The sequence below is a fragment of the Plectropomus leopardus genome, chromosome 6, assembly GCF_026936395.1.
Source record: "Plectropomus leopardus strain MGB_pleo_1.0 chromosome 6, ASM2693639v1, whole genome shotgun sequence".
Taxonomy (NCBI): Eukaryota; Metazoa; Chordata; class Actinopteri; order Perciformes; family Serranidae; genus Plectropomus; species Plectropomus leopardus.
The window spans coordinates 18,980,367-18,994,596 of NC_142181.1; the positions used below are offsets into that span (position 1 = coordinate 18,980,367).

Below are 14,230 nucleotides of genomic sequence, written 5' to 3' on the forward strand. Positions count from 1 at the left end.
CTGTAGCTGCCTCCCACGTACCAGTGAAAGCCACTGCTCAGTGAAAACTGAGAGGAGAAACAGATGGCATTAACTGTGCGCAGATCAGCATATTTTCACACCTAACTTAGTCCATTAGGGGTTTATTTTTACCGAACCGGAGCCGGTGTTTGTTGGAAAAGAGGACTCACCACCTTGATGGCTAACAGGACTAATTGAGACAGTTTTGGTGAGTTTTATTTTTATTTTGTTTCTGTTGAGTTTAAATTTGTTCCCACTGAATTTGTTAAAATAAATGCACTTTATGGTGAGTTACCAAGGCAATTTAGCTAGCTTCATTCATAGTTTGGTGATACAGAGAAACTAGGACTGTTGTATGGTTGAATTTTTTAAAAATTTGTTTAACAAGAAGAGTAGGTGTAAGGCCAAAGAGGACTTTGCAAACTGGACACACTTTACAGCTCTGCTGACATGTCACCTCAATAACGACCAGTCTAATTCTTCTTCTGTAGTAAAATGACCACAGCAAACAGTTCAGTGTCCTTTCTTTTTATTCTATGTCTATGGTTCCAACTCAAAGGGAAGTTGTGCCACTCTGTGTGATCATTGTTACCACGCTTATTTTAATTATCCAAGAGTATTTTCAACTTTTCTCTGAAAAAAAAAAGGTATTTAAAATCTTTTTGATACATGTGTTTGACTTACATTAAAAAAAAACACATCTAAAGACACATTTCTAAATGTTTGTTGTCTAACCTTTGTATGTACAGACTGACAGTATGTGACTGATAAATAGACATACAAAACAGAGTTTTACATCTATTGTGAGATATCCAAACTTTTTTACAGGACACATTGTTACACACATGTTACCATGTGGATGTATTTTACTGAAAAGTGTTGAAGGTGAGCAGAGACACATTGATGTGTGATTGTTTAATGAACTGCTCATTGTGTGTGAACAAAACGTAAAAGTGTGAAGCTGCATTATTCTTTGGAAAACACGTAGTGCGCCATATCCATCAAAAATGTGTGTGTATTGCAGTGTATTGCTACAGTGAGGTGAAAACATCCCACTTTGGTGCGTTTCATTCTTCTACTAAAAAAATTGGAGCGATGAAATGATCGGTGTGTGTTTGTGGAAAAGGGCTTATTCTGCAGCCATTGGATATTTTTCAAATGCATGGTAATTGATCTTAAAACAAGTTTGTTTGTGGAGAAACTGGTCTTTCAAACTGTTGAGGTGCTATGAAATTAAAAAAGCATAGAGAGAACAACATAAACACCAAACATATACAAAGAGGTCAGCAGGTCCCTCTCTGTTACATCCAGTGCAAAAGTCTAAGTCAAAGTTCAAAATATGCCATCCTGACGCCTAAATTTAGTTCAGCATGCAGCCGAGCAGTCTATTCCTCCTGATCCTGATCCAGCTGTTATCTTCACAACTCAGTGCAGGATGTCTTCACTGAGGCCTCACTCACATGTTTTAAAATCTGTCCTTAGTTTCATCACAAAAGAAGACCCCTGCAATAAAATAAGAGCTTCGATTAGGCATAGAGGAACATCAGGAAAAGCTAAAACTAACACTGGTGAGCTGTACCAAGATTAGCACAAACCCTGCCTGACCACCAAAAGTTCTGGTGCTTATCGTCCAGCACAGAAAAAGGCTATCTGACTGAACTTGCCTGAGAGCTATGAGTGAGAATTGACCTCTGCACAACGAAAGTCAAAACTTACTCAGAATCCGATGGCATTTTAATTCTGTGAAAAAGTTCAACGCAAAAATGACAGAAAAGACGGTTCAGTTCATGAGCAGAAAATATATCTTGTCATTGTAAAAACAAAAAAAAAAAAAGGGTGACATGGTGTTTAAGATGAAAACAAATGAGCAACAGTTTCACCCCTTTGCTTTTTCAGCCAATAAAATAAATGTTTTGCCATTATATTGCAGAAATCAAAAATTTGCTTTCTTCTAAGCTGCTAAAGTTTTATTTTTTTTCTCTGTAGGCCGTTTAACTTTTATACAGCTGAGACCTTCGTACTTGCCAAGAATTTCTCACGCTGAACCAATTTTGCATGAGCCAACTAAATGCGATTACCCTCACGGTTTTTCCTTTTTGTGAGTATTGATATGAACTACTCGGAACTAACTAAGAAGGCGAATACAAAGTGATGAAAGTGCTGCACATTCCTAAAGGTGTGGCTTTTGTAGATAGAGTTCACTATAGAGGAGAGCTGCTGTGCAAAGAGGCCAGAGAGAGGCAGAGACAGAGCACATTCATGGCACTAACACTAAACACTTACGCAAACCAAGCAGTCAGTTGCTTTTACTTACACAGATACCACTGCACTCGCTCACTGCAGAGCTTACTTCTTCTTCCCGCTTAATGACATATTTTCAGTTTTTTTCTTCTGTGCCTCATTGAACAAAAGACACACCTTTATGTTAGCAAGATTTTGGAGGGGTGTGTGTAGACTTGTGTGTGTGCGTGTGTGACTCAGCCCATGTCACAAAGATTTCATAACAGATAAGTGGCAGTGTTTGTCAGCTCTAGGTGAAAACTTAAGTGACACTTTGGTGATTGCCTTGGATTTGTTCTCTACATGCCTCCTTCTCACAGCAGGAAACCTGTACTTCTGCAGTAATTATAACTCCTTACACTGCTCATTGTTAGTACCTTCAAGGGTAGAATGGTAGTGTAATCCAAACTAAATGTAATTTATTATAGCCAGCAGGCACAACAACATGCTTGTGACTGTGCAAAAATGTCACTTTTGCCTGTGGTCACTGCATGTGTGTGCAGGATCCAACAGCCTTGTTAACCTCCTCCCCTGAATCATTATATGAAATTTGTACTGTTTGTTGCCACGCAAAATATCATTTTCATCAAATTTCCAAAGCACAGTCTTAAAGCTACAGTTGGCAACTTTTACAACAAAAAATAACAACTTAATGTCCTATGTGCTGAAACTGTTACTATATTCTCAAAGTACAAGAGACAGAAATTGTGTCCCTCCTCCTCTTCCTACTGCTACTAATGGCATTTGCTAAAATCTCCCTAAACTCATCCAAAACAACAAATCAGAGTTGTGGAGTCTCAGACACAGCTGTTAATCACTGTTTGTGAAATTCAGTCAAACTGTCAAAAGCAGTGCTGATCAAATATGAATCATGTTGTGACCCATCTGCCATGTTTAACAAATGAAGAAAAAGACTGCTGGCACACTGCAGGACTCCACTAATCCAAATTATTTAATGCACCAAGACAGTGGCGTTTTGAGCACAGTAGCTCTTCAGTAGACTGCATTCAGCATGTCAACTGAGGTGCCAGGCCTTCTCACCACCCAGCACAACTTTCTCATTTCACAGCTAAACAGTACACTAAAATATGTGTCTAAAAACATTTAAGGTGAAAAACTAGCAATATAGTAATAGAATCTTGAATTGTTAGCCGCTGCCGAACAGTTTGTCTGTTTGTCTGTCACATGCAGTAAGCGCTACAAGGCAATAGAGTAGGCAGAGAAATATGATCCTTTTTCACAGACTATAATCTGTCTAATCTAGCACTGTGTGAACATAGCGACAGTTTCAGCAAACAACAAATGTATTGAAGTTACCAACTACAGCTTAAATGAGAAAAAAAAATCATTTTGGGCAAGTCTCTTATCTGCTTTCTGACAGAGAATTTGAAAAAAAAAAGTAAATTCAAAGTTTCATAGTTAATGTCAAGTAGTTGGTAGCCTCAAGGGTCTGTAGATAGAGGCAATATAGGTAAATACTGTACAGATTAGAAAGTGTTGGAGGCATTTTTTAAAATTAGTTTTCTGCATCACAAATAAAACTGGCTTATCTGATTTGCAACTGGTCAGAGCTGATAACTACTACAACGGATTGTTGTTTTTCATTTTGCTTTTTATACAGATTTTAGTCTTTGTGCTAAGATAAGGTAATTAGCTAGTGACCACAACCTTATCCAACAAGCAGATACGAGAGTGGCATCAACCTTCTCATCTAACTCTCAGCAAGAAAGCAAATTAGTGCATTTCCAAAATATTGAACTGTGCCTTTACTGGAAATGATAATTTTTTTTCTTTCAAAGTTTTTATATTTTGGGAATTTCACTTACTAACAAAAACACTGAAATTTCAAATGTGTCAGGCAATGTAGTTTGACAAGTCTGTGATCTTTTGAAAATGATTTAACGGCATATATGAACAAAGCTCGACTGTGATAACAGATGGATGAATAGATAGACAGACAGAGACACAGAATAAGAGACACAGAATAACATAGGTTCTACCTCTGTCATGGCATCATCGATCTGTTTCAGCTCCTCATAGTGGTCACGAGAGTCTCTCAAAGGCTGAACCATGATCTCCTCAATTTGAGGGAAAAGCTGTTGGACACCACAGTAAGAACATTAATCAGTGTGTGTATTTGTAAAGGAACAAATGTGTGCAAAAACATTGTCCTACCTTCATTACAGTCTCAAACATTGGGATGAGGACAAACTTGATGAAACCAATCTGAGCTGTGGGTTTGGTGACTTTATCTCTGTCCATGAAAGGAGCCACAGGGAGACCCTCAGACTTCTCCCTGTCACTCTGGCAAGCATATAAGTGGAAATATTGTCATTTTATATAGAAACATTTGCCTGTCAATGGTAGTAATTGTTCAAAATGTGCTTTTTCCTTTATCTTCAGTTGACATGATGAATTTAGAAAATGGATTTCAAAGAGTTATATGAAATTTTTGGTTAAGGTCACCTGCATGAAATACTCCTCCAAAAGGCAGTCCACCCAGGGCTCAGCCACCTCAGTTGGCCTCACTTCGTTGGAGATGTCACAGCACTTGATCAAAACCATCTTTAGCTGAAAACATACACATATACAAACAGACATGCTATAGCCATCTACACACAACTCTCTCAATTACACCATTACAATCCACTTGGCCTCTGATTACAAGAGCACTCAACAGATACAGGCTTGGTTTGAGGTAACATTTTGCATATGCAGTACAATTAACAGCTGTTGTTGGGTGGAGATGCAACATGATCTTGTAAAGCACAATGTAAACATACACATGTCACATGCTCTTCATTGGTGAAGTCAAAGTTGTCCACTTTTTGCTTAAAGGAGTCGAGTATCTCCCCGTGCCGGGCCATGTCAGTGGCCAAAATGAGAGTGATGATTGCCTGGAAATATAAGGGCAAAACTAAAGTCTGTTTGCATGACATTTGCTTATATTTATGATCAAAATAGTCTAGAAGGAGCAGTGTGTAGGGTTTACGAGGATATAGTGGCATCTAGTGGTGAGGATTGCACATTGCAATCAGCTGAAACCTTTCCCCTTTAGAGATTAGTGTTGAAAATCACTGTTTCTCCAATACCGTTAAGCTCCCTGTAGATGAGCCACTAGCCAAGCACTAGTGTTCTTGTAAGTGCTTCTGACAACTTACAAGTTATCAGAGGGGTTTTTTTTTCTTTGATTTTTTAAAATCTATTTTTGAATCTATAGGTCTATTTCTCTCCAAACACAAACAAACAACCAAACAAACAAAAAACTGACCAGGTATTTAATCAGTAAAAACAGTTAGTTTAATGTAAAAAAAAAAAAAAAAAAAAAAAAATCCTTGTATTTTCAATGCTCTCATAGTGGAGGGGCTGCTATTGTAGAAACATGGCGAGCTCCATAAATGAGGACCTGCTCCATGTATGGATATAAACAGTTCATTCTAGGTAATGAAAACACAATGATTTTTTATTTTCAGGTGCTTATACACTAAAGAAAACACACTTATTAAATTCAATTTCTGCAAATATATCTTACACACTGGACCTTTAAGATTGATAGACTAATTACAGTAAATATCTTCAAAGACTGTGAGGCTTGACATAAAACTCATGCTTATCATGAATAGACAAATGGAAGTTTTACATCTCACCTGTCGGATCTGTTTGAAGGCCTCAGGATCCACATTTGAAAAGATATTGCACTCAGGAAATGAGAGGATCTGGAAGGCCACAGCACAGTGATGGTTCTCTAGGGGAGATATGTCATTGTAGCGCACTGCCAGCTCTGTGCGGGCATTGATTTGGTACCTGGTGGATGGATGAATCGATAGAATATTCCCATGAAGCTTCCATGATAACAGAGATCCTCACCTTTCAGAAACCCCAACCAAAAACAATACGATAATCTGAATCAGCGTGTTTTCATACCTAAACTCTCTCCATGCTGAACTAGTTTCACAGTTCATTGACAACAGTGTTGTGCAGAGGATGTCAAAACATTCTGGGGTCAATGGGCATCTGCAGTGCTACATCTGTCAACACACCTACAGAGAGAATAGTGAGTCTTACGTGTTGTTGTAGCCAGGGTGGTCCAGGTCATGACACACCGCAGCTGTCATGAGAATACCCATGTCTGTGAGAGTCAGCTTCTCCTGGACAAAAGTGGAAATCAAAAGGGTTCTTAAAAATTGGCCAAAAAATGGCAAAATGTCTAGTCTAGAGAGTCATTGGTTGGTATGTGTAGCAATAATATGACTTGTGAAAAATAAAAAATGTATTATTCAGAACTTGCACCACACCTGTAGATTGCAGAGGTGAATCATGCCATACATCATCTGACTAACACAGAAGCAGTGGCGAAAGTTGTGGAAAGGATTGTCACGGTAGTTCTCCTGAATCGACAACTAGAAGACAAGATCATTTTTTTCATTTCTGGCCAGCTACGATTCGAACATAGCTTTCTTATCAGTGTCGGGGCACTGATACTAACCCTTCTGCTTCTAAAGTAAAAACTTGTTTGAAATCTTCATCATGTGCATTGAAGTTTATACACTACAAAAAAATGCAACACTTTTGTTTTTGCTCCCTTTTTACACTAATTTAACCCTTTGAAATGGTGAGAAACCACTTTTCTTGTGCTGATTTCAGACACCTTTCACAAGAATTACAAAGCTTTTGAACCAGAGGAAATTGGCGCAGTTTCTTTCAAAACTATGAGAAAAAGGAAGTGAGCAACTTGGAAAGAAATATATCACACATTTCAAAAAAAAAATTTAAAAAAAAATTGTAGATTTAGAAAATATTTTTTAAAAAGTCAGAGAAAAATGTCTAGGATGAATAAGTAAACAAACCAGGGAAAAACTATATTTATAATGATCATAATTACATATTTAGAACATACTGCAAAATGATTGTATTTTTTTATAAGTCATTTCTGTGTTCTATGTATTCTCTTCTTCTTCGTCGTCGACTAATTTATCGCTAAATTTTGGGTAATGTCTTCTTTCATTGCTCATTGCTTTCTAGCAAAATTGCTAAGGTTTAAAAGGTTTAAGATAAAGATCTAAAACTTTTTCATGCACTCCCCTTTTCCAAGATAATCCATCCGCCTCACAGTCCGGCATATCAAGATGCTGACTAAACAGTGTCATTACGACACAGATGTGCCTTGGTATGGTCACACCAAAAGCTCACTCTAAAAAAAACGCTGGTGTAACAACTGATTTGCACAACCATAGAATTTCTGCACAAATAGTCACAAATTTTCTCAGATTAGCTCATCTGTATGCTTGTCATCCACACCAGGGTCTTAACCTACAGTACTTCATCATTATCACCAACTTGTGCAGTTGTAAGGCTGGTTGGATGTACTGCCAAATTCAGGGAAACAACATCAGAGACGTCTTACAGTGGTGAAGTGAACATTGTATTCACAGACAACAGCTCGAGTAGACATTTTGCAGTCAGCATGCCAATGGCACGCTTCTTCACAACCGGAAACATCTATGGCATTGTGTTGTGTGATCAAATGGGAAAAATGGGGGCAAATGGGAGCAAAAACAAGAGTGTTGTGTTTGAATGTTGGTTCAGTATATTAAAACCATATGCTCAGTTGTCCTTTATTGCTCTAATATTCACCAGCCAGCGTTTGAGTGTGATGGGGTTCATGTTGAATTCCTTCACTAGTCCCAAGTCATGGTACATATACTCCAAACAACTTAGCATCTGCAACCACAAAGGGAGACAAAAGACATTCAGTCACTTGGATAACATGCTGTGGAAAAGGCTGATTGAGTTAGAGAGCTGCAATGTCAACAAACCTCGTTATGTTCCCAGTGCCAGACATCAAATGTTGGCTTCTTGAGCGCCTCAATCGTCTCCTGAGACAGTGTGTACTGTATGTGCCAAATAAACAAGGCCATCAGATCTTTCATAGAGGCTGTATATGAAGTTAACTTTGTCCAGTAGTGATAAAAACAATAATCCCAGTGGATGTACCTTTGGGTAATTGGGGACATCTCGTCTGGGAGTGACCTTCTTCCCATCCTCTGAGAAGTTGTATTTGCATGGACAGTTTGATCTGGAATAAAAATTTAAAGGACATAAATCACAAAAAGCTTTATTGACATCGATTTGACATAACTTGGTTTCTGCTGACTTCTGTGAGCAAGGTGTCCAAATATTAATTTACCTGCCACCACTTCTTGAAGTCATCTCATCTCGTAGCTTCTTCAGATCATTTTTACACTTCTCAACCTCCACCACCTTCAAGCCTTCCACTGGAACAAGATGACGAGAAATATCACAGTTTGGCTTTAACACATGTTTTATTAACATCTCAGTAGCACTAGGAAGGAAATTTTCTGGGAGATCACTTTGTTTAAACCATTTACAATCAAACTATACCACTTACGCTCCACTCTCTTCTCCAGCATTGCTAGCCTGTTGGTGATCTCAGTCTTCAACTCATTGATGCGAAAGGCTCTGTGAGAGGAAAAAATAGAAAATAATAAAAGACTGATATATTTCACATGGTTCATTGGTCATAATGCCAAAATAAAACTGGAATGGGGTCAACAAAATAAAGGCAAAACCCTTTTCACATTGAAACTTGCCTCTGCAGTGCATGTACAAGCAGCAGCCTACTTTTTTGCTATATTTTTCTTTTCTTTTTTTTGACTCCATGGCCCCTTCTGCTAAAACACATCTTCTATGATAAAGAAGCACTTATCAACATCGGGAAAAATTGTGTGGGGTTTGGACCGAATGCAACAGACCGTGATAGGATCTCCACCAACGGCATACGCTGAGCTGCCAGTCAGACCAGAGGGGAAAAATGAAACCGAAAGCGCCAGACGAAGAGAGGGAGGAGAGCTGGCATCAGGGCGAGGCTGATCTGACTTGGACCAAGACCTGTTCCTCTACCAACCCATCTTATAGCTAATGTCTGGTCGCAGGAGAATGAAGAGGATGAGATGTGACTGAGGCTCACTCAGCAACGAGAAATCAGAGACTGCTCTGCACACATCTTCACAAAGACATGATTAACCCCTAACATCCCGGATACAACATGCCTGAGCAACCGGATGGAATTTTTCATCGCAGCTCGTGATTTTAATCATATCATTTTTCAACTCCTAAAATGTAGCAGGATCAAGAACAAATGTAATTTAATTTTTTAAACTTTGTTTAAAAAATGACTGATAAACCTTCAACCTTCTACCTCTTTTGGGTTGGAGCTTGCGTTATCACTGAAGGTCCCTTGTGTCAGGTATGTGCGTGAGGTATGTGTGAGGGTGGGGAGGGGCAGGCATCAGCCATAACATAACATAAACAACTGAGGCGTTACCTGCTGAACTGATCAGCCACCTGGGATAACATGTTCTGAAACATGTCCTCCTTCTCTGCAGACATAAATACATGCCTGGTAAATCATTGTAAACAACACTCACATTCAAGACTAGTATATTTCAAGCTCATTATAACTTTTACAGTTGGTGTGAGGTTAGTGCATGGATGTATGTGTGTTTGTGAGCTTTTTAGAGTGAAAGAAAAAAAAGCTGCTGACAGCTTACCTCCAAGTTGACTGGTGGACAGAGGGACAACTTTGTACAGAGAACTGTGAGGAATTCAGAGGAACATTTAATATTCATTATTTTTAACATCAGGCTAGCATTTTTTCATTGCTTTGCAAAGATTAACAGCTAGCAGAACAATCTCTCCATATGTTAGCTTTAGTAGCTTATGTATAGTTATAGTTCAAAGCTACTAAATGAAACTTGTGATAAAAATATGTTGTCACACATATATATACAGTATATATATATATATATATATATATACACGTGTATATATATGTGTGTGTGTGTGTGCATGTGCGTATATATATATATATATATATATATATATATATATTAGATTTAAAAAAGCCTGTGAAATGGGCTAGTGACTGAAAAGTGAAGATGTTAATATAGAAATGCCATTTCTAAATAAAAGCAATATAATAATGCTGGTATGTTACTTTGGTGAGTTGGTGGGCATGGTGGGATCTATGGAAACCAAGGTTCCGTCTGGGTCCACCATCATGATGGCAGTGTTCCTACAGGGGGAGAATTAAAGAAGGGAGAGAAGTAGAATTACACTCGGTTTTATATAAACATTTTACACTATTTCTCCAACTATGTTGTCTCTTGAAATTTGTCATTGCCCCTCTTACTGAGGAGGGGTGAGGTAGCATTAGATATCATTTCAGAATTAAAGAGAAATTATCTACATTCATGCTTTGAAAGTTAATAAATATGTTTTTTTTTGTGTGTGTTATATACAAACTGCATATGTGCATTGTGCCCAGAGAGTATTATATCACAAATATAGACTAAAGGTGAATGCAGGGTACTCGCCCCCCTCAATATTTAGACCATGTGCATTTGCCCTCCCACACAGGCACAAGTTGCTGTACAGAAATTAATGAGAATGCAGCTTAAACTTTTTTTATGACATTTTTGTGTAGCTTGATGTGTTAAGTATGCCCAGGGACAAAGAAATGAAGTGATGTGATCTTTATGTGAAGAAATAAATGAGCAAACAAACCTGGGGATGTTAGATGAGGAACACAGAAGCTCCTTGATGTCACACGAGTTGCAGTGCCGACTGAACACCACCTATAAACGTTAAACACACTTTGTATTAAGTCTTACACATGGATGGAAATTATGGCAGAAGGTTTTCACATTATAGCAGAATATAACAGTGATGTTATTTATTATCATGTCACATGTTTTATGAGAAAACATTCAACACAGTGCAATCAATGTCTTTCCAAGCACACACCTGCACACAAACAGCTGCAGTGGTTTTTTTGTTTTATATAAAGCCTCAGTGCTCAGACAGGGTTTGGGAGGTGGGGGTCATCAAATTCAATGTGTTTTTTTAGGCAACAGAGTCACATTGGAGTGTAAAGTAAGGACCGGCTTGTTTTATGGTTGAATACGGTCAAGTCAGCTGAGAGACCAATGAAAGAAGAAAAGCAGCTGGAGTTTTAGTGATCTCTTGAAGATAGCAGCATTATCCACGCCTGTCATGCAAGCAGTCCACTTTACAAGACTACAGTACATGTATAGAGATTACATTGTTTGGAGGGTTGATAACAAAGAGTGGGTAGATAAACCCCTGTGCAAAAACTGTCATCTTAAATCTGGGGAAAGCAACAGGTGTAGCAGACAAACATTCAGCCTCAGGCAGGGGGCTCAGAGCTCTTGAGCAGACATGTGTCATCGCCAGCTCTCCACTTGAAGCACTCTACGTCACTACATCAGCAAGTGTTTTATTTATCTGTATCTCCGCATGTTTGACCTTAAACCATGCATCATGACTTCCCTAAATGATTACTAAGTTATCAAACTGCTGCCATTATGACCATAAATATTTAAATAAGTCAGTGTTGCACTGTATTTTGTATCCTACATACTTCCTTTCTTATTGCTGCCTCTATAAATTTAAGCATAGGCTAAGAAATTTTCCCTTGTGTGCAACAGAGCTGTTGGCTGCAGAAATTAATGCTATAAGCTGTTAACAACAGGTGTTTGGTTCTGTAAGTAAAAGGATGAGGCTAGCAGCTCTGAATCACCAGTTAATTTCCTCCTCAGGTGACGTTAGTCCGCTGGGAATATCTGCTATGTGGGTCAAGAAGATGAATTAAAAAAATGAATTATTTAATTACCATAATTAAAGCTGTTTAATGTTGGATTCAATATCAAACACAATATTAAATCCTTAATGTCTTTAAAGGAATAAATAAACAAATAATGTAAATCTTGTGGATGAGTCACAACTGCATGATTATAAAACATATTTTGGAATGTATTGCCAAAATAATCAGTGCAATATAGATTTCATTTTCATTGATTAATTGAATTTATTTATTCTAATTGCATAATCCATTATTTTCTGTGTTTGTACTGCTAATATAGTTTCACATCAATCTTGCATGGCGTACCAACATGTTTGCTGGGACAACATTTTTTCAGTCATAATAAACACATGCATGTCTTTAAATGTACTCCAAATCTTATTAACAGTATATGATACTATTTGCTGGTCAATCAATTAAAGAAACAACAAAATAAAAAATAAGCAAACAAAATAATCAAATTAGTTTAATTTACACAACAATAAATAAATAAATAAATCCAAAATGTGTCCAGTTTCATTACATTTATCATAAACATGGGTGATGAAACACAGTTTTGCAATGTAAATACATCCCAGAAATACCACACTTTGACTGGAATTGTACCCACCTTTTGCACTTTTCCATCCACATCCAGGTAAATGGTTTTGGGGGCATATGAGGAGGAGCTGGAGCCCATGTTGACCTCCCTCTCCTCTCTTAGGCACCCGCAAAAAATCTGAAGTTGAACTTGAAGCCCTGATTGACAAACTTGATGAGCCACTAGAAAAACAGATAAGTGGAGAAACACATTTTTTAGTACATTCACACAGATACAGCAACTAATGCCTAATAATAACAAAAAAATATCATCACATCAAGAGACATGAAATCATCAGCAACAAGTGAGCACACTCACTTTTTCTGTCAGTTTTACTTAAGTTTTTGCTCTTGCTAATCTCCAATTTAAAAGAACAAAAAACAAATAAAAATAATGAGGAATACAAATACTACCATTACTATGGAAAGTCTATAAACTATGATCAATAAATTGTGCATTTACATGTATTGTTTAAATAAATCATAATTATACAGAGTTTAAATTATCACAATGAAATTAATTCACGAAAAGCAAGAGCACTCACAGTGTCAACGATGTAGCTTCCCCCGTGGAGATGGGAGGTAATGTCCCAGGTGCTGAGGATGCACAAATGCACACATGCAAAGGGGGAGCCGTAGGGGAGGAGAGAAAGGATGTGGGTGTTGGAGAAGATGAGGAAGGGTATGTGTGAGGGAGCCAGAGGGCTTTGGAGTGCTATGACATTAACTGGCTCTTACTGGTTGCCAGGGGACAGTTACTATGGAGAAAAAGAAAGACAACTCTAATGTCTTAAGTGGTGTGCTGCTTTGACTTGTGCTGGTTACACACTCCTTATCTACATGGTCTGATTCACTGTATCTCATAGGGGTGGGGGGCATAATGACTTTACCAGAACATAAATTGTTTACTGCACAGCTATCTGATTTAAAGCTGGTTGGAAAATTACATTACGGTTGTGTTCTGTTAAAAAGAGCAATTATTATTGGCCTAAAAGGCACAAACAAAACACTGATTAGAGCTCTCAACGATACATGGAAAATTATATCTTATCAGGGAGACTCCACTTCTAACCAAGGGGCCCTAATTTCAAGTGTGGCTTTGCTCTTTCTATAAACTATTGAGTTGCATAAGTGCTAAGTTGCATGTATATAGTATGTGCTGAATGGATGTATATGTGTCTGTTTTCTATGCATGCATGCGTGTGCGCGCGTCTGTGTGTGTGTGTGAGTGCGTTACCCACCCCTACCCACTCATCCACTCCATCGTTGAGAACCAGTCTGCAGATGGTTTTGTCAGTCGAATTCAGCAGAACACTTAAGATTTTAAACTGCAATTTGTTTTTTTAAATACTGTTTATAATTGATGCATTTAATTTCATGTCATGTAAATTTCATTTTTTTTTATTTTTATTGCTCCAAACCCCTCCCCCGATTTGTGTTTAGGGTTTAAGGGTCTTTGCAAAATGTGCAACATAAAACACTGTCTTTCTTTAAACCCTCAATGTGGAAAAGGGGAACTTCACAGAAACATATTCAAGGAAAAAAGGGAGAAAGTATATATATATATATATATATATATATATATATATATATATTGCCACCTGGTTCCATTATATTAGAGAAAGGGCAGACATCTCTATGGCCGATATCTCCAAAACTCTGCAACTTACGCCAAAAAGAAATCTA

General features: G+C 37.8%; 1 protein-coding gene across 3 annotated transcripts; it reads right to left on the bottom strand.

Annotated features, from left to right (window-relative positions):
• Positions 1-512: 512 nt before the first annotated feature.
• Positions 513-13,351, bottom strand: pde9ac (phosphodiesterase 9ac). 3 transcript variants are annotated; one of them, XM_088078935.1, is made up of 20 exons: positions 13,090-13,349; positions 12,576-12,727; positions 10,867-10,937; positions 10,298-10,375; positions 9,852-9,895; positions 9,626-9,680; positions 8,690-8,760; positions 8,468-8,555; positions 8,275-8,356; positions 8,097-8,171; positions 7,915-8,001; positions 6,576-6,680; positions 6,346-6,428; positions 5,928-6,084; positions 5,064-5,177; positions 4,747-4,851; positions 4,456-4,584; positions 4,281-4,376; positions 2,315-2,391; positions 513-1,503 (listed from the first exon to the last, which is right to left on the bottom strand). In XM_088078935.1, exons 2-19 carry the CDS (start codon positions 12,642-12,644, stop codon positions 2,347-2,349), a joined length of 1,554 nt encoding a protein of 517 aa, XP_087935061.1. In that variant the 5' UTR covers positions 12,645-12,727; positions 13,090-13,349; the 3' UTR covers positions 513-1,503; positions 2,315-2,346. The 3 variants fall into 3 exon arrangements, with proteins under 3 accessions (XP_087935061.1, XP_087935060.1, XP_042342798.1); XM_088078934.1 differs by having other exon boundaries at positions 2,315-2,397; positions 13,090-13,346; XM_042486864.2 differs by lacking the exon at positions 2,315-2,391 and having other exon boundaries at positions 13,090-13,351.
• Positions 13,352-14,230: the final 879 nt, after the last annotated feature.

Excerpts from the sequence above, each read along its gene's own strand:
- pde9ac (XM_042486864.2), bottom strand. The coding sequence starts at position 12,644 with ATGGGCTCCAGCTCCTCCTCATATGCCCCCAAAACCATTTACCTGGAT. Across the intron at positions 10,376-10,866 it reads TCCTCATCTAACATCCCCAG|GAACACTGCCATCATGATGG; the intron begins GTTTGTTTGCTC and ends CTCCCCCTGTAG. Across the intron at positions 4,377-4,455 it reads TGTTTGAGACTGTAATGAAG|CTTTTCCCTCAAATTGAGGA; the intron begins GTAGGACAATGT and ends GGTGTCCAACAG.